Genomic DNA, 25,804 nt, shown 5'->3' with positions numbered 1-25,804 from the left:
TGGCTTTCAGGTTAGCATCTGGTACATGGCACCCCATCGTGCTCTTACTGAGCTTATGGATGTATGATTTAAGGATCAAAAAGACTCTATGACCTCTTGATTCAAGAATTTTTTTTTCTGAATTTCCATGTACAAAAAACTACAGGAAAATAGACGGCTTTTAGATATTTATGCTCTTGAATGTATTTTAAAACTCCTGTTTTCAATACAACCTTGAAAACTTTTGTATTTTTTTCCCATTTGTTTTTAGAAAGACAACTTTTTTTCTGTTAGGGTTTTTGATGTTATACCCTCATATTTTATTTTGTTTCTTTCTCCCCCCTTCTCTCTCTCTCTCCCTCTGTCTCATTTTTTTTTAAGCCTAACAACATGGTATTCCATATTGATAATTCCTTTCTGTATTGAAGAATATTCTTGGCTGTTTTCTATGCAACAATGATTCTTGTCTGTCTCTTTTAATGCATACAGAATTCTCCCCTAAATAGCAGCACTGTGCTGTTCAGCAACACTGGGCAAAATCTCCATCTGCATATGAAATCACTTCATTTCTCTTAAGGTTGATGTTGCCCTGCAAGTTGCCAGACTGGAACACTGTAGCAGTCATCTTAACAATCTTCACATTTTTCAACATGCTTTATTGCTAAAATACCCTTTCAAATCAAAAGGAGCATTTCAAATAAAGGAGTTATATAGATGACCATTCTTAGCCTGTCCCTAGTAATAATGGAGAAATTTTGAGTATGTATGTTTTCCCAGCACTGGCATGGATGTACTGAAAAAAAAATCCGTAAATTTTTGGAGAAAGCATGAATATAAAAAAAATACAGTGGCAGTGTGTATTTGAAATTTGTGATAAAGATTATTGCCCTTTTCTATATCACCAGGTGTTTAAAAAAAAGGCAAAATAAGTATGGCATCATAAGGCATGTTCTGTGACTATAGCTAGTGTCCTGCAGAGCAATTCAAGTCCTTTTATTTTTCCAGGCAAAAAACCAGGCGAGGCAAGGAATAAAAGAAGTGAAGAGTAAGTTAAAACACAAGGTATGTAGGACACTTTATTTACTTTCTTACACTGCTTCCTGTACAGTTTGAAGCTTATACTTTACAAATCACATGAGATTTGTGTTTTTAATGACTTTTGAAATATGCTTAGCCCTTTGTTCAACAATACATTTTTCATAACGAGCCCTCTGGCAACTATCTGTCATTCTATGCATCCACTGAATAATCTCTTTATTGTTTGCATATTTTATCATAGAACAACAGAGGTCTTCAAAGATACATTAAGAGGATGTATGTTTTCATAAAGTTGATTGCTTTGATATCACAATCAAAGCCTTTGCTTCAAGCTGAGAATTTGAGAAGGGAGAGTCTTGCAGTACACTGTATTTCAGGAGGTGCAGTTGTCCAGTTTTAGTTCCATAAGATACATGAACAATAGCAGTGTTTCAAGGTGAATGAATAGTTTCATTTTGCAAAAGCAACCTCACAAACTCAGAGTAGGTGGTTTAGGCATTTTGCAGCTGCTTTTCCCATTTGGAATTTTGCTTCCATGTAAGATTTTTCTGTGCAGAAAAGGAACCATTTTTTGGATACCTATCACGCTATTTTAAGAAAAATTTCAAAAACATTTGAACAATTCGACTTTTAAATGACCATGCTGGTAATCTGGCGTTTTGAAAAGTTAAATTTGATTTTCTTACTACAGATGGTATTTTCATGACAGTAATAGATTGTGGCAAGATAATTTTGAATGCATTCTGCATGCATAATATGGAGGGTATGTTTGCAGATAATGATTATAAATAAAGGAATTTAAATCTGTTTTGTTGCATAGGAGAGTGAGGAAGAGTGTGGAACGTGCAGTGCTGGTGCAGTACAGACTGTTCCTGTCTACACATCGCATCCTGACAAAAGAACAAGCTCAGAAAAACGAAGGCTGGCACAGGTAAGACACCTGAAACTTCTGTTTGCATTCATATACATATAGGGAAAAAATTTTTGCTGCTTACAGTCATGTGTCTGTGAATCTGTTTCCAAGATGATTTTCCTGTGTTAGGATAGTGTGACTAAAAGGCTATGTTTATATAAATACTGCTACACTGCATGTGTGGACAAAAAAAATGCTATTTGTGTTTCATCCCTGTTGAGAGGGGAAAGAACAGGAGATCTGTAAGTATGGATCTGAGATTTAATTCTTAAATACTGGTTTTGAGAAAGATTAATATATATCTATGAATAGACCAGAATGTATTTTTGTGAGAAGCCTATCTCATTTATTTTAAGGCATATTAATTTTGTGTTTCTAATAAATTGTTTTGGCAGTCATATGGCCTTTAACCTTGCTCAGATGGTTGTGATTTATTATTTTGTTAATAAGTCAGCTAGTTCATGCAGTGCCAATGTCTTGGCTTTTGTTCTCTAATCCTTCCTAGTCTAGATTTGAAGTAACAGGTGTAATGTCTCAACTTTGGCACGTATTTTAATGTTTTCGGATTCATTTTGACAGTTTGATTTCAAAATTATAAACAAAGTAGGTTTTCTAACACTTTTTTTCTCCTACAAATATTTACCTGCATATGTACTTATCTTTAATGTATAGGTATTTATTTTTATGTTATATTGTTATTGCATGTTTTTAATATATGTGGATTTTTAATGCCTGTATCTTCCTAATATGAGAATTAAGTATGTAAATTCAGTCCAACCAATCTAGCAACATTTTTTTTTGCTCTAGGTACTGCAATAATAAAAATATGGGTTTTCTATTTAATCAATTTGATTTTGAATTAGTTTTTATCAGTAATAAATACAAAGTTTCTGGAATACAATTTAGAACTGATACAGATGACTGCTAAATGATGGTGAAATTGTACATTAGTATTAAGTCATTATTTTAAGTAGGGTTATAAATAATACAAAGACTTTCTGCTTCACTGATATGGTAGTGCTGCCTATTGTTATGTACAGGAGTCTAGGGATACAAAGGAATATAATTCACCTTGATACAATTAAAGATTTCTTTTGAAGGCATGTGTTCAGACAGAACAATTGAACTTTTCTGTGTTTTTGTTTGTCCAGCTGTACAGTGCTGAATCCTGTAACCATTGCTGTTTCTACCAGTTGTCCTTTAGCTTTGCAAACAAGGCAGGAGTGCAGATGTGAGCCTGACTTTGTTTCCATGCATCCATACACACATGTGTTAACGGATGGGTATGCAGACGGACACGTGTGTGTTTCTGTGGGGTGAATTTACCAACAAAGCTGGGAACTGAGAGCCTCACAGTTTTGCCCTGCTCCAAACCAAAGGTGTCTTCTCCCCAGCTCTTGTCCCAAACATCACATGAAGCCAGTGGGCAGGAAGGGGCACGTGGGGATTGCCCTCCAAGAACTCCTTCACCTCTCACTCATTCAGTTCTCTTTTTCTTCCTCCCCAAAAGCAAACGAACCAAAGGACTTCTGAAAAATAAGTCTGTTGTTGCTACTCTTGTTTTTATTTTTGGTCTTGGTGTTTGAATAAGATAACAAATTCTTTATTAATAAGTGGTGATTTTAAAGTTTACATCCAAATGAGAATATATGTTAGTATTCACAGTGCATGTGTATGAGAGACCATGTTTGATCTAGTACTGAATCTACTGTTTAAAAGAAGTGAAATTCAGTGTGCTGTTGCCAGATTTAATCCTTTTGCTGGTAGTCTTTATCCTGCAAATGAAACTCTTCACCCAGATCTCTAAAATTATCTTTACCAGTGGCTGTATCAGTATAAGGCTAGTGCTAATGTGGAGTTCAGGCAATTTGATACACATTTAAAGGAAGGACCAGATACTGATTAGGTTGTTAAATTGATGTACTGTAATACCCACCCCAAACCTAGATAAACAATAAAACAAGAGAGAGCAATTGCTTTTAATGGTCATCCTGCTTCCAAAATAGAGGCACCTCTGCACTTTATTACTATCTCTTCCATACTGAAACATTTAGAAAATTGTAAATACAAAGAATTTGGTGTCATATTTTATGTTCTATCAGAAGTATGTATTGAGCTTCTCCTTCTCCTCTTCCTGGAAACAGTTAATTATTAAGAGTTACCTGAGATGCTGTAAAACATACTTTGAAAAGTTATCTAACATATCAAAGTTTGCTTTACTGAAAAATATAATTTTAAAAATTTGTTCATAACAGGATTTGGGGGTCTGAGAGAACGTTTCCTTTACAATAGGAAGTGAGTCTGCTTTTACCCCAGCAAGCAGGAGTTTGTATATGGGTCTGCTAATTAGTATGGTTATTTCCTGTTTTGTTGATGAGGCTTTAATAAATGTCAAGGGTACAGCCATGAAGATCTCCCAATTAGGCTTTGCGTTTGTAATACCCAGCCCCTCTGCTTTTGTGTGAGGATGACAGTTCCAACTGCAGCCTCAGCCTAACAGGGCTCAAGGGAAAGGATACTTCTCTGGTTTTATTGAAAACACAGCCAGTTTGGCCCAGGGAGAATACCAGCACTGGTCACAGTGCGGAGCCATTTTTAACAATGAATATTTACTAAGCTTTATCACTGCTGTCAGAGTGGCTTTATTGTATTTTTTCTTTTCCAGATTGGCAATAGGCTTAAGAAAAAGCAGCAGTAAATTAAAAAAAATAAAAATTATAGCATCTAAAATAGCTGTCAAAACCTAACCAGAGGATAAATAATTAAATGTGTTATTGCAAACTGAAGCACTCGGCTTGCCCTCCTGTAATTTGCATTTTGAAAGTGTTTCCTAGAAGCTGGAGCGGAGTGCACTGGTTGGTGCCCGCGTGCGTGCGCGTGTGCGCACAATTAATCCGTGCCCAGACGAGCCGTTCCCTCTCTGCAGCGTTCATCTGAGCTTGCTCCTGCTCAGGTTCGCTGTTCTAGGCTCTTCAGACATGTGTGAGCTTAGCTATACTGCAAGTCAACATTAACAGATGGATTGCCCTAAGCAAGGGAAAACCACAACAACAAAATCTAGTGAAAGTGGAGGATTGAAGCTTTTTATTGTTAAGCCTTATTAAAACCTTGGCATGTGTACTGCTGTTAACTGTTTCATGCCTAGAGCTAATAATGTGTCTCGGATATGTTTCATCTCTTACATTAATTAGGAATGTAGAAGATACAAGAAATCACCAGCTAAAATTTTTGAAATAGAAGTTAATGCAAGCATGAGATTGCTTAGGCTCTATTTGCAGTATCTTGTGAGTGAAACCACTGAGTTCCTTTAGCTGTTGATGAGCAAGGTACAGCAGGGCATGTTTTAGACTATGGAGCATTCAGTATTTGCATAATCTCTTTTAATTCTGTGCCATGTTATGCTCCCAGGTAATGCAGATTTCTGGATACACAGGGACCTAAATGCAATAGGAGCTTTGTAAAATTGTTCCAAATTAAAATATAATTAAAAAGAGAGCATATTTATTATGATCCTGCTTTGAATGCCAGGAAGATCTGTTTGATTTCATTAATATGATCTTTGTAATTTTACTGTTACATCAGGTGTTGGGGTAGCTTAGACCATGTCAGGATCTCAACAGTCAAAATGTATTTCATGGCAAATAAAACACTCTGGAAGATTAGCAGAATACCAAATAAGTACTACCAGTTCCCTTTGCAGTTATTAAATTAGCAATGTCCCTTGTCACTCAGAAAATGTATGTTCTACCTGTACCTTTAGGCACCTACTACTTTCCATCTGTAATGGAAATAGGCATGTTGATTCTAAGGGTGGATTTACCAATCACTGTGTCTCAGCACTGCTTTAAATGTTCCTATATTGAAGATACCAGGTGAACTACTCACCATGACTTTGCAGAATTCAAATAGAGTGTCTAAGAAGGTTTTTAAAACACTTTTAATAAAAATCAAGTTAGACAAAACTTTTTTCTTGATGTTCTCAAAGAGAAGAGAGTTTTTTATATTTTTTCTTTCTTTCCTTTTTTAAAGAGTATTGCAAATGGAGCTTTTTCACTTTTATTGAAGTATGTCCTAGAGACTATACAATATATAATTCAGCTTGCAGTAGGTGTGCTTGGCATCTGTTCAACAAACACAGCAAGTGTCAGGCAGGAAGATGTGTTCAGAATAACCTTACCTTCAGGAGTGCCCCATTTATCAATATCCCTACAATGGCCAGTAAAATAAATGACATAATCATTAGCTACAAAGGACTTCTAGTAACTGATTACCCTCCTAACCTGAAAAAGGTGATGAGAGTGGCTATTCTGAAAAGAGGGCTATTCTGAAGAGTTTTTATTTTTCCTGAAAAATAAGAAAGGAGATTGTGATAATGTAGTGCTGAATGTACATATTCTGTATAAGATGACTGAATGTCTTTTAGAAAAAATATCCGCAGTCAGTCCCACAGTGATTTCAGAAACATAAATCTGATTAAGTACATTTACCTGTATTTGTATTCAGACAATGTGCTTGAGATCACATCTATGACTACCAACCACAAATAACACTGATTCTCTTGCTGGAGGTTTCTTCCACCCTCATTGACTGAAATATTATAAATTGAAAGATGTCATAAACAGTACGAGCTAGTTTTTAATATAAGTCACATTTTGCTTCTGTAAAATACAGTTTTGAAGTAAGCATCAGTTGATCAGTAAATTCTGTTTCTTTAGCTAATGTGGTGTAATGTGAAAATATTGAAATTACCATTAGCTTCCTTTAATTTGGAGAAAAATCTTTTGTCTTATTGTGTCAAGTAAGATCTCTTCATTCTGCAAAACAGTCAGATTTCCTTTTAATTAAAAATGAAAAAGCTAGGCTGTCAAAATTCAAATTGCAGATTACGAGAGTGCCCTCTTGTGGCTCCTGTTCCTTTCCAAAGTGGCAGAGCACCGGGATCCTCTGCCTGTGCAAGCCTTGCCTGCTGCAGTGGAGACCTCTTACAATCAAGGGGTATTTCCTTTATTTGTGTTAAGTGAAATTGCCCCTGGATTTTGTGCAAATTAAGTGTTCACATGCTTTTATGTATCATGCATGATACTATTTTCAAGAACAGGGAATAGAAGCTCCCAGGCAGAGGTGTAATTGCAGGATTGCTGAAACCTGTCCCTGCTTCCCACTGAACAGGGACAGTGACTGTCCTCACCAGAGCTGTGCTGTTTGTGCTGCACCCATAAACCACTGTCAGCCACTGTTCTTGGCCTTTTGCTGTAAAAATCAATTGAGAAATCTCTTCACTAATTACCTTGATTCCAATTTAATTTAACAAAAAAATAGATGGGGTAATGGTCAGGAAGTGGCTCTGAAATTTTTTGTCACCCTGTGGAATGCTTGGTTTTTCAGGGCAAAGTCATCAGCATATCTACCTCTGATTTATCCTACTCAAAGAAAAATTTATACAAACAAAAGGTTTGTAGATACATTTCCTGGCTATTGTAGCCCTCCTCTTTAAGTTTTATAATAAATAGAAATGCAGCCTTTCAGAGGGTCTTTCTTCTGCAAACAAATGAACTATACTGGTATGTGTAGCACTGTTTCCTTTCTCTGAAGAATCTCAGAGAAAAATGCTCTCTCACAGAGTATCTTCAAACTGGGTGAACCTTTCTGTCCTCAGAATTTAATTGAAATAACCAGATTAATTTTTTCATCAGGAGAATTTATCGACATCTTAATTTAGCAGTGGTATCTTTTACTTTCTTTTGCTGTGTATCTTCTGTCTTCCACGAGTCAGAGTTTTGCTCCACTAAACCAGGGAGCCAGGAGAGCCATCAGACAACAGTTGGAATCTGTGTCTTGAAGGTTTGAAGAGCACCACTTTACATCTAAATCTTCAGCTCTAATACTCTATGTTCCCTAGCATTTTCTTCCTCTCTATATTCCTACAAATGGAAAAAAAAAAAGAATAAAGAAGTTCAATTAATGAAAAAAGTTTGTCTGGAGGCAAAAGGAGGGAGAAACAGAAGAAACAGGAAAATCCTTTCCTGCAGGGATCTCAGCATCTCTGAGAGTCCAGATTCAGCCTGTCTAATTTTAGATACTGCTGAAATGCTGCAGTTAGCAGCAGTGCTGCCTTAGGCTCTTTCTGCAGTGAGTGGAGAGAGGGGCATGACTGAAGGGCAGCTCAGCCCACCTAGAATCTCAATTGCATCCTGATGATGCTTCTGTCTTGCTTCTAATTGTCGAATTTGGGCCCAAAAATAGCTGAAATCAGTAACATCCAACTCCAAGTGCCAGCCAAATTCCACAGCACCTTTTAGAGAAAGACCTTATTTGTTGAGCAGAAGACCCTTACTGGTGTCAAACAGGAGGAGGGACTCCTCGTTGTTAATTCTTCTGCTTGGAATCCTAGGCAGTGTGGAAATGTGTTTAGAGTCAGTATTTCCAAGGCACAGTCTGTTTTTCCTTGCAAATATGATTAGTCTGTTTTCAAGCTTCCTATGGCACTTCCCTCAAATAGGATCTTCCACAGTCCATTGGTCTGATGGACAGGGCTGGTGCTGCTGAGGTCTGGATGTGTAGGGTGTTTGTGTTTACCATCACATCCACATTGTCCATTTTAATGTATGTATTTTTGATAGATTTTCCTCTGAGAAAGTCACACGTGATCAGCAACTGGTGCTCTCAGCAATGACTGTAGCATGAGACAGTTCTGCTGATGTAAGGGTATGATGCACATTTTACCCAAAAGATCAATTTAACCAGTAGTCTCTCTTTTATCTGCTTAGGAATTGTATCAAATAGCACATTTCAGCCAAATAAACTGGATTTACAACTGTCCTGGTTCACTAAAGTCCCACACTGTGCACCTGAGTTACTCCCACATCTTTTGACTTTCTTGTTACCTCAAATCCATGTTCCTTTTTCTGGTTTTGTTCATATAAACATTTGTATAGCTTTGGACACTGATTAGTTTTTCTTTTCTGACACACATTCTCCCTTATCTTCCTGCTCTTCTGTCCACTGTGACCCTCTGAGTCCTCCATTCTGTAATATTCCGTCCATCTAATCATTGAGTGGACATTAGGACATTAATCACCATCAGAAAAGGGAAAATAAGTGATATATTTCTCCATTCTTGTAACTGCAAATTCTGCCTGGTGAATCTGATTCTTAAAATCATGCACAAAAAAAATGAGCTGCTGGCTTTGGTTGTTGCAAATGGCACTGCAAATCTCCACATCCTATTTGAAAAGACTAACACTTGTGCTTGTTGCCAATGAAAGTGGAGGGATGGTGCACTCCCTGCAGCCAGGATGGTGTGTGGCACAGTGCCACGGTGCATCATCAGCTGAAAACGGGAGGGGGTGCTAAGAATATCCTCGGTGCCACTGAGAAAAGCTGGGTTTGGCTGTGGGGAGCTGGTGCCTCACTCTGGGCAGTGTGGGACCTCAGGCTTCCTGAGGATAAAAAGGGGCTGCAATTCCGCAGGGAAACTGGAAGGTTGCTTGTTGTTTTGGAGCAAAACAGAACTATTCTGAAAAAATATTTGTGGAAGCATGATTAATTGTAAAAAAGGAAGAGAAGCATTACACAATTCTCAAATGATACCTGGGTTCAGGAGTCTAGTGTGCATAAATGGTAGGGAGCTGAGAGCTTGTTCATTTTTCACCACAGTAATTCAGAACAAAAGTAATTACATGTGCTATCTGTGACTAAGTATCTCAACAAATTTATCATCTGTACTTATAATAAATCCTACCTCAGCAGAGGTATTATGGTTTCCTATAACTGTACAATAGTCACTGGAGATCTCTGTGGCATTAAAGTGTACTTGGCACTTTCAAAGCACTGTGCCCATACACATATTTCTGGTAGTATCTATTTAATTTATATCCAGGACAGTTTTCTGATATCAGAGCATTCTTGATTAGAATCTGTACTTCTTTTCTGTCTCTGCTTTCCCTCTTCTTTCATCAGTCTCAGCTCAGGGGGAGTGTAATGAGGAGTACCTTCCTGTGAGTCATGGCTTTAGGTCACAGTGTTTAACCGGAAAGGAAGGCGACAAGTTGTGCTTTACTGGAAAGTCTGATTGAAAGATCTTTTGCTTCCCTGCTGGATGGAGCCATAATTATGTCTGTGATTTGGTTGTAGAGGAGGATGGGTAAAATAAAATACTGAATAATAAATAACAGTGGGGTTTTATTTATTTTTTCTCATGCTGAATGAATAATCTTTAAATTTTTAAGAAAAAGGAAGCAGTACTTCACAGTTTTAAACCATGGGATATATTTTTCTTTTTTTTTTTGAAACTTTATATGTGTTGATGTATTGAGTAGCCAGTAAATGTGAAATTGTATTTGTGCTGCCATTTATCAAAAGATTATTTGTTTTTCACTTTGAGTGTAATTAATAGCAGCAGCCTTGTTAAACTTCCTGCCTTAGTATCAATCAATACACACTCATTACCAAAAGCTGGACATCTGAAAGGTCTAGCATTATATAAAAAGCTGACATTTCAAAGATTGACTTTCATGCCCAATCAAGAATATAACCATCTTACATTTAAATCCTTTTTCGCATTCATGTATTTTGGCATTTTTTTTCCAAAGTAGTACATTTTGTGAGGCTACCAGCAAGAAGAAGAGAACAGTTTAAGGACTGAGTCTCCCTTTATTTGGTTCTACTGTATTTATACTGTTAGCTCATTTTCCTTATTTCAGTGATCAGCATTGGATCAGGTCTGTATAGGCTGCAGACTACTTGCAGAAGGAGATTTTGAAGCAGGGCAGCAACCAGAGAGGATGGATATGGTGAATAAAAAAAGGATATATAGCCTCACACCAGCTTGTGGAGAACATGAGCTTGTGTTTAAGTGTGCTCAGCTCTTACATTCCAAGCGAGATGAGAGATGCCATGTGCAGGAAAATGTGAGAAATTTGAAACAGCAAAAGCTGAATCCCTGTTCTTGTTATGATATAAAGTAAATACATTAAGTAATATATTTAATATCTAAGCAGAACTGTTTGGAAGAAGCAAAACAACCAGGTACTTTAAAGAAGTTTGTTCCTTTATTTTATAGAAATAAACATGACAGCAGTCTATTAAGACTTTATAAAGTTCTGGTGCAGCAAGAAAGGACTGTTGCCATATCATTTCTGGTGGTAATAAATTTAAATGGTCTGGTTGTTATTAGAATGCTAATCAGGAAGGAAGCAGAAGTCTGTCCTTTTTTCATAAAGGGGTATAAAAAAGGTTACACACTTCAAAATGCAGAAAAGACAGAAATTAAAAGCTTAAATAACTGCAAACAGCAGGGTACGTCAGTAATGGAAGGACTTCTTAAATGACTCTGACAGCTTTTGCAGGTGCACATACTCTGTCACTTTGCCTAGCGGAGCATTGAAAAAGTTTTATGGCTCTCCTTTTGAAATTTATTAAGGGTTTCTTTCTTTCTTTTTCTTTCTTTGCAAAGTAGTCTGGACATACCCCTCCCTTGCAGTCGTTTTTATTACAGCTCCTAAAGGAAAGTCACCTATTCAAAAACATGTGTTGCTTGTTGTCTCCGTGGTTAGCTCACAGAGCAGTAAATGCTGGAGAAGGTTGTTATTTACAGCCAGATATTTTCCTTTCCTTCCCTTCCCCCATATCTTTTCCTTTGTATGTAAATCCCATTTTATTTGGTTTAGTTGTTGAAAGTTTCCCTGTATAATTTTATAGTATAGCCCATATCATTTAAATTGGTAACAAAAATATTTTTTTCAAAGAGTTTGACCATCAGGAGCTAGGAGTTCTTGTTTTGGAGGGAGGTTTTAGATTTATCAACTTGTCTGTTACATTTCTCTATATGATTATTCGTACTTTCACTCACACACTTGCATATTACTGGTCATTGATGTTCTGAGGGGTCACTGCAATGCCTGCGTTGTTCGCTGATTCTACTTAATTTTATTCAGCTCCTGTTTGTCAAAGACACAACTTTTTTTCCTTTTTTCCCCTTTTTTTCTTGAAGCTTGATATCTGTCCTCTTTGAAATATTATTTATTATTTCAGCAAATCAGCAAGTGTTACCTTGTAGAATTTTATTCCATTGGCAGAGTTAATTCCTCTACAGATGAACAAGTGTCAGCTTCCATTTTGTTTTCTGCAACTTCTCAACATTTAAAAAAATCTTCTTCCCTGCAAAATCTCATATTTATGTTAGTAGGAGTACATGTGATGGCAACATCTAATTTTGATGCCAATTCAAAAGAAAGTGAGAGAGGCAGACAGGATTTTGCCCTCCAGGAGCCAGTTCCAGGTTAGAGCTTGAATTACAATGAATGTCGTGTCAGAATTTTCTTGGGGAAAATTCTGTGTTACCAAAATTTCTAGTGTTACCAAATCAAAGTATTTCAATTTTCCCAGTGAAGATAAGGACTTAAAGCTTCAACTTTTAAACCAGAACCAGTGACTGTGCTTGTGACAGGGATCAGTAAGATAACCAATCACCAGTATCAGTTACCAGAGGGATTCACTTCCCTTTACTTACAACAGGAGAGTGATTGCTTGCAACAATGGTGGGAACAACACTATGAACTCACAAAAATATGAAGGAGTTAGAAATAGTTTGTTTCTCTGCATTCCATCCTATGCCTTTTGCTCAGAATGAATCTTAGTTAGGGTTGTTTGATGGGTTGTAATACTCTAATAATTCTCTCATTTTCCGTCAACTATTAACTTGGTTTAACACATAAAGAACCACGTGTTTCCTCTTTGAGGGCAAAGAACTGTGGAAAGTGTTATCAAAACTTGCTGCTTTAATTAAATTCTCTCTTGTTGAACAGAAAAAATGTCTCAGTCTCTAAAGAGTGAATTCTGAGACATTCCTGTAAATAATGGGGGGGTGGGGGGAGTTACAGAGAGCGTCCTGGTATTTGTAGAACGCTGACAACATCTGTAATAGGTAACATACTGAAATCCTCACAGTACGAGATTTTCAAGCTCCTTGTAGTCTGAAATTAAGGCCATATTTCTTCCCCATCAGGGGCTGGTTGCAGGTTTAGGCATTTGGTGAACTGCATGATGAGATGTGGGCAGTAGCACTTCTTACTTGTGGATGATTTTCCTCAAAGTTAGCTTATGCTGTTTTCCCTCTGTAAAAATTCCATCCATATGGAATTAAATTAAATTATTAGTGGTTATCCATGGTTCACAATATCTTCAGTGCATTGATTGCCAGTATAGTTAAACTTCCTATATAAAAAGTTTTTGATACAAAACAAGTATGAGAGTTGTATAGTCCTGAAGACAGTCATTTGCAGAGTACAAGTGATTAAAATTCCTGATTTAAATGTTCTCGTCAGGATAGAGACTTTTTTTCCAATTATTGTGGAACTTTTTAGACTATTTTTGTTTGCTGAATAATAATGTGATGTAATAAGTGAGTACTCTGTACAGAAACGTGTGAATTTACAGCATACCAGCTCCACCATGCAGAGTCCTCTTGGGGTGCTCTGAGTGTGCACTGGGTTGGAATTAATTGTAATCCATAGTAAATTATCCTGCACAAAGGCATTCCTAGTGCAAAGTTCCTGAACTGGATATTATTTACTCTGCAATCCTGTACAGCACCATAACATAAATGTAGCTTTATGATGAGACTCCCAACTTCCTTTGTATTTGCTGCTTCAAAAGTCAGTTTTTCCTCATGCTCAGTAGACCACATGAACCAAAGCTTGGCAAATATTTCTACCAGAAAGTATTAAACCACGGTGCTTTTTGTGATGTGCTTTCAAGAAAGGGTAGCTGGTAGACTTGAGTGATGCTTTTCCTCCAATATCCAGTCTTCTGCTAATCAGTGCTTTGCATAAATAATAAGGCACACCAGGCTTTGCATAAATAAGGAAGGGGGGCCATGAAGAGAAATGGTTCTCTTTAATTGGTGATGCTTGAGGACTTGGAGCAGCCTTTACAAGATTTGATCAATATGTGGTTTTTCTCAGCAAGTGCTCAGAAACCCTAATGAGTAAAGTGGCAGCTGGTCTCCAGATAAGTAATGCTGAAACAGAAAAAATAAACAGAATTATAATGTTAATTGTCCTTCCTCCAGACTCGTTTCAACCAGCGCCTCAGTAACCAGGATGATACCTTGGATGAAGATGAAGATGATGAAGTTGAGAGAACAAGCAAGTAAGAAGCCTGTCTGGATGGGTTATGTATGTATAGCAGAGAGGGTAACAAGTGTTATTCAGCAAAGTGGAGTTCAAGTGACACATTTTTCTCCTGTCCAGGCTGCTAGCTCAATTCTTGATCTAGATAATGTCAAGTAGTTTAGGATTTAAATCTGCTTTAAAAAGAGGGAAAGGCTATTATATCTTTTCATTATTTATAGTGTCCAGAAGAGCTTGACATAATCCTCAGTTTTCACAGCCTCCAGATAAAAAGACTACATACACAAAGAAATACACAAAGAAACAGCAAAATATTCATCAACATGGTGGGGAGTGACCTCAGCCAATCTATTCTTTAAGGCTTGTGTTGTAGCCCTGACAATGGGACATTTTTTGAAGTGTCTGAAAGACATATAATGTCTTGGGGATTTTATATTGAGGTCTTCCTATATGAGAACTAAAAGAAACGTGTAACTTGAGGCTTAAGCTGAATTGAGGTGTTTTCTGAATTGAGGAGTTGATTTTTGATGATGAACATCTGGATATAAACCAGAAAGGACATTGAAAGCAAAATCAAGCAGTTTAAGCTGTGATACAGTAGGGAAGATGAAGCTAGTGAAATGTTAAAAGGATATAATGAAAACAGTGGGCCATGAAAAACAGCCTTTGTAGCAGTACTGATAGACAGAGATAGAAAAAGACCATGGTAGAATGGGGGTCTGAGGTAAAGATATTGCAATGAACAAGAAAGGAAATAAGAGACAAAAGCACCAGTTGTCCTTGCAGATAGGCAGTACTTCAGTAAATCTGCCCATGTGATGGAGGAAGAGTAGCAGTAGCAGTCTTGCCACTAGAACAAAATGTTTGGCTAGGCTAGGAGGCAGCTAATGGTAACTGCATCTCCATCAATGCCATATATCTGTGCTCAGGAAAATTCTTGAGTAGAAAGATATTCCAGGTTGATGTTCCCATTCAGAGCTCTTGAAATGTATTCCCCTATGTCCTTTCAGAAGTGGCTATAATGAAATGGCTTTTATGTTTCTATCTGATGGAAAAGTTTTGTTTTCAGGTTATCATCAGAGGACAGTGAAGAAGCTTCTGCTTACTTTTATGATAGTGATGGTTCTGGTGAAACTGGAATAACTCATCATCAAGGAGAAATGGACTTGCTTGGAGAGATTCTGGACACGCTGAGCACACACAGTTCAGATCAAGGAAAACTCTCAGGAGCAAAGAGCCTGGATTTCTTCAGATCAATGGATGACATTGATTACAAGACTGAGGTTAGTCTTCTCCTTTCATTTGAAAACCAACCCAGGTCCATTTACAGTGGAATCCTGCACTTGTGGAATGAACAACATACAGCTCAGACACTGCAGCACAGTTCTTAGAATTGCTGATGTCTCTTCCTAGGGCTGTATAACAGTACACTCATGCTGGCCACTGCATGATGGTTTTTCACCAGCCAAGAAATTCTCCAGGTTACTAAGTCATCTTGGAGCATATTTTTCCTTAAAGCAGTAACCACATAGAGAGCTGTGAACAGTATAGTAATTTACTTAATCAAATAGTTTAATACTATATTTATAATTTTTTTCTGTTAAATCTGATATGCCTTGAGCTGGTTTGGGATTTTTTAATGTGGTTTAAAAGGCATTTTTCACCTTGTAGACTGAGACTAGTCATAGTGATACGATGATATTTCCTTCTTGATTTAAGTCATGGGATCCAGGTGGTAATTGCACCTGAAACACTGCTAGAATAGTACTCCAGAGTTTTCTAAGAGGGCTCCTTGTTCTTATTTTAGGTAGAGTTGCACTGGTCCTTTAGTGTAAACACACTGCTTGCCTACAGTTTTAAAACTTTCACCAAGTCACTGCTGTGGTATTAGCCAAAAAAGCTTAGTGTTTTTGAATTCCAGCGCATGTCAGCTGTCCAACACTTACTTTTGCTGAAAGGGATCCTATAGTAGAAGATTTGTTACTGGAGCAGCAAATACTGATGCAAATATTTATAAAGCTTGTAAAATTTTATATTATGAGTGTCACACAGGGGTTAGATTAATAAAATGCCCGGTTTTGTTTGACCAAAAAACTTTAATATTGAAAATTGGTATAATTAATTACTGAAGCAAAGAGGAAATGCCATCTGGTTTTAGTTTTAGTCCCCCTCTCTCTCATATTATGGGTACAAACGAGAAAAGTGTGTCTTTGTTCGCTGTCAAAACTGCTTGTGCCAAGACTGAATGGACAGAGGAGACAGAAATCCTTCCTCTTTGTGGTACCAGAGGCAGTCCTTAGGCTAAGAGACAGTGTTCTGTGAGGAAATGTAAAAACACTTGGCCTTGCATTGTGTCTGGGATAGTTGTTTTGTAACGCTGAGCCCCAAAGGGAATCCATGATTTAGGAACATACGAAATCCCTTCCAGTACTTGTGTTTCAAAAATACCAGTGTAGAGATGTTTCTTGTGACATTAACTATGAACACATGTTTTTTCTTTCAGAACAAGTCAAATGCACCTAGTGAGAGCAACCTTACCCTGCTCTGCAGCAGTGCTAATGACCAGGCAGAGTGGAACCTTGGCCAGGATGACAGTGTCCTCCATGGGAAGCAGCTACCCCCATCACCAAGGAAGCAAGTTTCTTCTGGTGGCCAGAGAGAATCTCTCTCAAGGATGGAAGAAGCAAAGAGTGGCAAAACCTTTACTACTGACAAGATGGAGACCACTAGTTTGACATCCCTGTCTCCAGTACGACCAAGTGCCCAGTTTACTTCCCTAGAAAGTTTCAAAGCAGGCTTCTCTTCCTGTCAGGATGCAAAGCCTAATGAAACACTAAGCAATACCTCAGAAGATCAGCTCCCAGCAGGTCTTGCTCAACAGCCATCTATTCTGGTCCCTTGGGAGAAAGGTGGGAAGGAAGGAGATGAAACTCCAGAAGAAGGTGGACTTCTTCAAGAAGTGGTGTCATTATGTAAACTGAATTCTGCTTTTCACTATGGTTTAAATATTTCAAAGGATAGCTTATCCAGCAGTAGGAGTGGAAATAAAACGTAAGAAAAGTATGAAAAGAGAAACTTGACTCCCATCAGATGTTAAAGGGAGACTACTCAGGACTCCATGTAACTCCATATAAGATGATAACCAAAAAAATGAAAAGGAATAAGAGATCTTCAGTTATAAAAATAATTCTCTTCAGTTGAGTATGCATTTTCTGCCATTGGACATCCGCTTCTACGTTTACTCAGTTCATTTGTTGGCTGTAGTTAGGTCCACGAAATGGAACTAAATGTATGAATGCACTCTCAAATCAGGTACTAGTTAGTCTCTATGTTTAAAATACAGCAAGTGTATGGTGCTTCCTAGCATTTGCTTCCTCTAAGCAGCCAAGGGTGTCACCTAAAGGTAGCCAGGTTTTGAAGGTACTATGTTAATCCCATTAGCATGAAATGAACCAAGCAATCTGATTTGTCTGAAATGTACAAATGTTAATATTTGTAATGAATAATAATTGCCTTAATCTTTTGAGAAGGGGTTTAACTGTCTTAGAAGATGAATGCAAATCTACAAAACAGCAATAATGATTTTCCATGGCAGGAATTTGCTTCAGCAAAGGTGGGGGGAGGAAAGGAGACTTTTTATAGATTAAGGAATTTCTTGTGACTATAACTTGGAACTTACTCCAGACTAAAACTGTGGCTCTGTCTTCCAGACTTCAAAAAGGTAGCACGTGGTTTTCTCTCTTCTATAAAGTACATGAAGTGCTGAATTATAATGTGACGTTTATTATTCTGTTTACAACTAAGACACTTTAAAAACACATTATCAGTTTCCCTAGGTAGACTAATTCACCTAAAATTCTCAGAAAGGAAAGTGTAAGTGGAATTGATAGATTTATATTATTTTTTTATTTTCTGCAGTTTAATAGTTGGAAAACTAATTTGTGCCTGATTTGTAACACTAGAAAGCAAAATTTATAGATTCAGTTTGAGACTGCACATGTCCAACTCTCATTTTAGTCAAGTTGGACAACCAAAAACTTCCTTCTAAATTCAGTGAAGAAGACTAAATGGTCCTGATGTATAATGTATTTAGAACAAGAATTTGTCCTCCTTCTGGCAGTATTCCTGACAAATATTTGGATGTTTAAAGTCTGAACATTTTTGATACTCTATGAAGCAGCTCTTTAATTTTTAAAATTTTCTTTGTCTTTTCTTTTTCCATCTCACCATACATACCCCAACAGCTTAGGACAGAAGAGACATTTAATCAGTTTCAGCAGACTGGAATTGTCAGCTTTTAGGGGTATTTGTGGTAAAGTTGGTAGAAATAGCACATGGGTATAAAAGGAACTCTGCCTGAGAAGAATGTTCTGCTGCTCTTCTAAGTCATGAAACCTTTTTTCTTTCCCTCTTTGTCATGAATGATTTCTGTTAATCTCAGCCTAGACCTGAATGAACACATTCCTGGGGTTGGTATTTGGATCAGATTGTACTTTAGTACCTTAATAGTAGTTTGTAGCAGAGTTTCATATCAGTTGCCTCACTGAGATTTATTAATTCATTTTCCATTTCCTGACACAAATGGAAAGGGGGTTTTTGGCTGCTTTCTTACAAGGTAGCTGACCTAAGGGAATTGCTCCATGGCATGGCAGAGGCACTGTTTGGAATCTCACCAGAGAGGCTCAGTAGAGTGAGACCTGGGCTTAGTGCAAAATTTCATAAATTTCATCTTGCTCCAGAATGAGAAGGGCTGGGCCAGTACTTGCCACTGAGGATGAGCCTCCAGAATTAACTTTTTTTAATCAGTGCAACAAAGCTAAAACATAGTAAAAGTGAAAATCTTGCCAAAATATGTGTGTCTGATCAAGCCATGAACATTCTGGAGGGCATCTGCATTGCTGGAGAATCTCAGTGTTCCAGAGTTAGCAGTTGTACATCCAGAACTCTGTACTCCAAACTATTTGTTTATTCTTTGGTTTCCTCTTGTGCATCAACATGATATGTTGTGAACTTTTGCAATAACAAAAAATGTTACTTGGCAAAATATTTTGCACTATTAGAAATCAAAAGTATCATAAAAATAATTAAAATCTTCACTCTCAGTGTTCCAAGTGGGTCAAGCCAAGTGGCTCATGTGCTGTTCAGATGAAAAAGTTCCAGAGCAACCTGATGGTTCATTGTTTAAAGCTGGCATTAATGACTTGAGGGCATTCTTCTCCCTTGTGGGTAGTAAACATTGCCCAAGCATGGTGCTGCAGTAGGCAATACACAGATTTTGGTTCTTGTAGCACTTCTCACTCCTTCTCATTCATCTCCTTGCATTTTGTGGTGAGAATTTCAAAGTTCAAATTTTCCTTTCCTCTGCACTTCACGTGATGTTTCTATCCATGGTGCAATCTAAGTTGCTTTGTTTCCTTCATTTATTAAAGTTAGTAAACAGTATCAATGTTTTAAGGAAGAAAATAGAAAAAAACCCAGAAATTATGGCCATTATTACTTTAAAAACCATCAAACACCTAAGTCCAGGAATGCTGCCAGAAAATGGTTTTCAAAACTTACTGTCTAATACAGGCATAAATCTTACTGGCTTTACATGAGGGTTTGATACTGAACAAATGATCACATAGGTTGTTCCATTTTCACCTTTGTGGAATAAATATGGAAGCCATGTGAGACTGCCAGTATTCTTAAGTTTTTATAAGGATCATAAAATTGAAAGTTTGATAGTGGAATCTTTCAAAATTGAGGCATTGTAGTAATAATTCACTGCTTCATGGAGTGAAAATGCAGGCAGAAAAGAAGTAAACAGATTTAATAGAAGATGTAACATTCAATTTAGAATTATTTTAATTTCAGTCAAAATGTTTCTGTGCTTATGCTGCATTGTTTCCTTACTATTTACAAAGCTCATAGTTTGTTTACAATCATTAATAATATGTCTTTTTTGGTTTTGAACCTTGTATGGGTTCAGAAATAGCTTTGTCTTATATATATGTTGATTTTAACTGTAGGTACATTTTTTACTGTGTAATATATAGGATCTTTTCCACTTACTATCAGTGATCTTTTAAAAAGGCTAATATTTGTGCCTTATTTGAATAGAATTGCCAGTTACCAAATAGATAAGAGTCCAAACTGATATTTCTGGTTCAACACTCTTGTTCTCTGTCCTTGTGATAATATAAAATTGTTTATTGGCTACATATGCCATATTTTTAGTACCACAGTGGGTTCTATATTAAGATAAATTTTCCAGGTCCAGTACTTTGCAAGTTTTATACTTGTATGCTTTTTAGTTGTGGAAATCCTTCTAGTGTCTTTGAAAATCATCAACATGGATCACCAGCTTCTGGTGAGAACTGAATTCTGCTCAGTCAGAGCTCCTGTGGTCTTCTTCAGAGGCATGTCTTTTCTTCAGGATCTCAAAAATCCTCCTGTTTCTCCTGTTTAAGGGAGATACCAGGTTATTTGATTAAGCTTTTTGGTCTGTTAGTTACACATAGGAACAAATTTCCGATGTTGAAAGTCAAACCAGGACTCAAGATTAATATTTTTGCATTTATTTTGCATAGATGTCTGCCTAAAATGAGCCGTATCACTCATCTGGTTTGGGAGGAAAAAGTAAGGGCAGTGGAAAGACAAAGGGATTCCTGGATTGTTCCAGTGCAGAGTGGTGAAGCAGAGCCTGGAAGTCCACAGGAGAGACAGTAACTTGGAAGAATTCCAGATTTCAGTTCTAACTCAGTTACAGTGCTTCCAGCTCAGTCTTGTAGGTAAAAGTAATGCTGCCTGTGGAGTTAAATCCCTGTGGGATTTGCAGAATGGATAATATGTTGTCCCAGTCAGAGCCTTCCCATTCACGTGTGTAGAGATGAAACGAGGAAAACTGCAGATACCAGGGAAGGGCTATGGATGCAGAGGTGATCCCTACCCACCCTCTATGCATGCAGAGGGCAGTCTGTGTAGAATAGGCAGTGGTTTGCTCTTCCATCTCACATTTTTGGGCATCATGTAGTTCTGAAAAATAGACTTGTTCTGAAGAAAAAATGTAGTTGTAGAAGTTGTCATAGAAGTTGTCGACTGAACCCTTCCTTGTCACTTAGCATTTCAGTGGTGCTGCTGCTGTTTGGGTGGGATCATCAGAAACTCTCAGTGCTGGCTGAAGTCCCCTCTCAGGCATTGTAACACAGACTTCAGGCAGAGTTTTAGACAAGTGCTGGGTGCTTCTGAAAATCCCACCCAATCTATTAGAAGAGTGTTTTAGACCTTAAAATTCTGTTTTAGATGTCTTCTCAGGTTTTAGGATGAGCTAGTTTACAACCTCGTGTTCTTGTAACCAGTGTAAAGTCTAGGCAAAAGAACAGTTAACCCAGGTGTTTAAAACAGCTTCTCCTTATCCACCTGCAGTCAATGATACTCAGTTCTACAGAACAATGTTTTGTTGGTGCAGCTGTCTAATAGAATTGCTAGGAGCATCTAAAATACTTTCTCTATGCATGTAAGTCATCAAAGAAACATTTCATGCAATAATCAAGTGCCAGCATGAGGCCCTTTTGCAAATGCCCCTTGTGTGATCCTGACTGTACCCTGTCCTGCAGGAAGAACCCCTAACCATGGACCTCCCTGACTCCTCAGGGAGAGCTCAAGAGGAGCTTTATTTCCAAGTTAGCATCTCCTGCCTTGGCACCAGCCTCTAGTCCAGGTGCTGTGAGACTCTAGCCAGTGTATTATTCCCAACAGCCTGAAATTTCAGGCTAAACAAATGTGGCTAATAAACAGCTTCTGTATTGCAAAGCTCAGGATGGTGAAGGCTGTCTGTTCCCATGGTATTGCAGTAAATCTTTGAAGAATGAATGTAGAAATAACTGCACCAGCAAAACCAATATGAATAGTGGTATGACTTGTCTTCAGTAACTTCTTTGCTGCCATTAGGCATGTGTGTCTCTGTTTGCTTGTTAGCAGAATCTGAGCTGACGAGAACATGTCCTCATCTTCACCCCAGGAGCATGGACCACAGCTGGTCTAGAATTCATGGTCCTCAGGGTGTTGAAACTAAAGGAATGGAAAGGGATGATATGGTTGGTTTGTGCAAAACCTCCCTTGATCCATTTTGTAATGTCTGTTCCACAGTTCAGTCAGTGGCCAGTTGAAAGTACTTGACAGGTCTTTCTGAAATCTGCTTCACTTATTCTTTTAGAGTTTCCTGGTGAGTCCACAGCCACCTCAGTCTAGAGGGACATCCACAACCCACATAGCTGGTAGGGCCATTGCCATCCCCTGCTGGGCTGGGGTATGAAGCAGGTAACACAGCTGGAAGTTACTCCAAGGTGTACTGTAGAAAAGGGTACTCAATTAAAATGTACTATTACTTAGCTCAATACTAACAACACCTGTATTTAGAATCCAGTAACAGTATTAGCATTTGGAAAATAAGTTGAGTTCAAGTATGTTGACATTTATTATGATTCTGTGTGAATTAATGTTCTTTCTGTTAAAAATACGGGAGCAACGTGGTTGGAAGGGGGAAATGTGTTGACTTTCAAATCTTCACTGAATTTTGTGCAATATTACCCCTTGTTTCAAAGTAATTTAGTAGTGCACATCTGCTTTCAAGCAGACTCATGAAATTGTATTTTTTAGAAATGTGTAAAATTACGTGTAACTTTGAAATACAGTTGTATGATAAAAACATGAAGAAATCTATTCTAATGAGGCAAATGTATATTTCTAGTGACTGGGAATGATTGTGGATGTCACATTCTGTAGGAATAATAAGGCCTAAGCCAATTTTCACATACCAGTAGTTGCAGGTAACTCTTAAAAGTAAAACCTGGTTAAATTAAAGTAAGGATAACTCTTAGAATTTATGATATTTAGTTTATGCTTTGATCACTTGTTAATCATAAAAAAGGTGAGGTGTTAAGCACTGTTTTTCAGGACCAGGACCAGCAATGACCACAAGAATTTAGTTTGTGACATCCATAATTATCATAAGTCATTACTTAAAACATCTACTAATGTTGCCAGTATCCTGTTAAGTTTTTGTAAATTAATTTCTTTGTATATTGATGTACATTTTCTTTTAACCTTTGATTTTCCTTGAGACCTTCTTTAAATTAATATACTTGAATGAGGCAATAAAGCACTGTGGAAGAGCTAATCTTGGTGCAGCTTGCACACATGCACATCACATCTGTTACTTCATGATTTTTGAGGAGGAAGAGCAATTTAAAATGCTTAGATGTTTGGCAAACTGTCAGTTTGTGTTTGTTAATTTTAAATCTATGCCAGATATGATGAGAAATGCCTCGACATGGAACAAAGCAACACCATGTAATCTTGATGCTTCTAATTTTTTTTTTATAACATTTTTTTGGTGACCCTTGAAAACTATTCCCTGTAATGTCCCTTATTGTGCATCTTTAATACTTAAAAGAGAGGCATAAAGTACAGGATACATTGAGATTTTATTGATAATTTTGAGATTAAAAAAACTCACACACCAAACAACCAGCATTGTCCTTACAGTTTTGAAAATTTAGTTAGTTACTGACCTTTTAACAAAACTGGAGCCAAATTTACTCCATGCTTTTGCACCTTCTGGACTACTGTTCAAAGTCATCTTGAGAACTGTAATTCTGACCTTAGACTACTGTGAGTAGTGCACTGTCTAGATGTATTAAGTGAGCTGTGATGTGTGCTGTGGTTTGTTTTTTCTTTTTCCTTCCAAAGTTTGTGGCATCAGTAGAAGTTTTTGGTGAATTCCACGTGACCGTAAAGTGCCCAACACTGTACTATAAAATAAAATTTAACAATATCCAAATTCTTTGGGTGATGCAGGTTCTTGTTTGATGGGTTGATCTGAGGAGCATTTTCATGCTTATCAGGCATAAAGATTGAAATGATCCAGTATTAGTTTGGAATTTTTTCTCCATTGAATGAACATTTCATTTTCTCAAATATAGAGAAAGCAAAATGTGTTTCCTTGAATGCAATAATGAGTTGATTAGTGCAAATGTTAAATGTTGATGTCCTTTGAATTTCCAGTGATATTTTGAATCTTTTAAAAATCTTAGCTAATAATTCTTTTTTGTTAAACAGCTTTTCTTGGGCTCTAGATCTTCAAATTACTGCCAAAGAAGTAGGTATATTATCTTTTTTCATAGTCAAGAAATCAACATATTAAGGAGAATTAAGCAAGAAGGTACAGTAATAATTGATGGGTTCTCTGGTTTGAACCTTTCATATTAGATGTTAAAAAAGGTAATAATAATTGTGATCTCAGCAAGTATTTTTGTACTGCTTAGCCAAGTATTCCCATAGAGCTCTTGGGGATCCTGCTGGGAGGGAGGAGGGCTGCCTGACCTCCTGTGATAGCTGTGGTGGGATCTGCTGAGGGTCAGACTGCGCTGCTGAGAGCTGCTGGGGCCTCCCCTTTAACAAATCTGGACAGCCCCTGCTCCCCTGGGCCTGGCTGCAGCCCCTCTGGCACCTGGTGGCCCTGTGTGAGCCCCTGGCACAGCTGTGCCCTGCCTTCATCCCCTCCCTCTGCTCTGGGGAGAGGCTGCTGCACAAAGCACCTCTTGGCTTCCAGGGAGGTGGGAGCAAAATGAAGGTAGGTTTTATCTGTAACTTAGGGGAGAAAAAGGACATGGAAGGGGTGAGGTGACCCTGGCTGGGTTCTGCTGCTCCCTCCTTCTCAGGGGAGGGCTCCTGACTCTTCCCCAGCACCAGCATGGAGGAGTTCCTCCATGGGCTGGGGGTGGATCTCTGCCCCCATGGACTGCCCTGGGCTGCAGGGGCACAGCTGCCTCACCATGGGCTGCACCAGGGGCTGCAGGGGAATCTCTGCTCTGGCACCTGCAGCACCTCCTGGAGCAGCTCTGGCACCAGGAACACCTTCTGGAGCACCTCCTGGAGCAGCTCTGGCACTTGGAACAGCTCCTGGAGCATCTTCTGGAGCAGCTGCTGCCCCTCCCTCATCACTGACCTCGGTGTCTGCAGAGCTGCTGCTTTCTCCTACTCTCTCTCCTCTCTCTCAGCTGCTATTTATTGCACAGGGTGTTTTCCCCCCTTGACTATGTTATCCCAGAGGTGCTGCCACTGTGGCTAATCAGCTCAGCCTTGGCCAGCCATGGATCTGTCCTGGAGCTGGCTGGCATTGCCATCCCATGCCCATCAGACATGGGGGAAGCTTCTCACAGAAGCTTTTTAATGTAGTTCAGGTGTATCGCTGTAATTCAGCCGGAATTTGCCATTGAATGGCTATGCAGTATAATCTGTTATTCACTCTTCTATATTAAAGGCATTTTGATACCTTATGCAGGCAAACCATAGACACTATGGTTTCAATATTTATACAGTCAGTCCAAACTGATGAGAAAGCTACAAATTATCTTGATACAAAACAATGAGGGTGTGATTTTAACACTTGCTGTTAGATCTGTGCTAGCTTACTGCAGCCAGCAGTGTGGTACCAGCTGTGAAGTGTGGTAGCAAAGGGGTCCTCATTGCTAGATTAGCATGGCACATCTTGTAGTCATTCCTTTGATTTTCCAGTAGATGTGTTGAAATTCAGCTGTTAAAATGATAGCTATGAAAATGAACTTTTTGTTGTAGGTCCAGATTGAGTCCATTGAAGACTTTATAAAGAGAATCTTTGCTGAAGGAGCAGGGAGCTATGAAGTCTTTCAGGTAAAGTTCACCTGATTTCCTTAGTTTTTATCTCAGGGCATTTGGGAGT

At 38.1% G+C, this 25,804-nt stretch overlaps 1 protein-coding gene across 2 annotated transcripts in view; it reads left to right on the top strand.

Moving 5' to 3' along the window:
• DENND1B (DENN domain containing 1B) overlaps window positions 1-23,884 on the top strand; it is a 151,048-nt gene extending 127,164 nt beyond the window's left edge. For both annotated transcript variants that reach the window (XM_077182083.1, XM_054638328.2), the window contains 5 exons: window positions 985-1,041; window positions 1,838-1,948; window positions 14,001-14,080; window positions 15,131-15,344; window positions 16,565-23,884. In XM_077182083.1, coding sequence (XP_077038198.1) covers window positions 985-1,041; window positions 1,838-1,948; window positions 14,001-14,080; window positions 15,131-15,344; window positions 16,565-17,116 — 1,014 coding nt within the window. In that variant the 3' untranslated portion in view covers window positions 17,117-23,884. The remainder of the gene's footprint in view (window positions 1-984; window positions 1,042-1,837; window positions 1,949-14,000; window positions 14,081-15,130; window positions 15,345-16,564) is intronic.
• The last annotated feature ends 1,920 nt before the right edge of the window (window positions 23,885-25,804 follow it).

This window comes from Agelaius phoeniceus, chromosome 8 (genome assembly GCF_051311805.1).
Source record: "Agelaius phoeniceus isolate bAgePho1 chromosome 8, bAgePho1.hap1, whole genome shotgun sequence".
Taxonomy (NCBI): domain Eukaryota; kingdom Metazoa; phylum Chordata; class Aves; order Passeriformes; family Icteridae; genus Agelaius; species Agelaius phoeniceus.
Note: the sequence above shows the minus strand (reverse complement) of the source record. Positions and strands in the feature narration are given on the sequence as shown.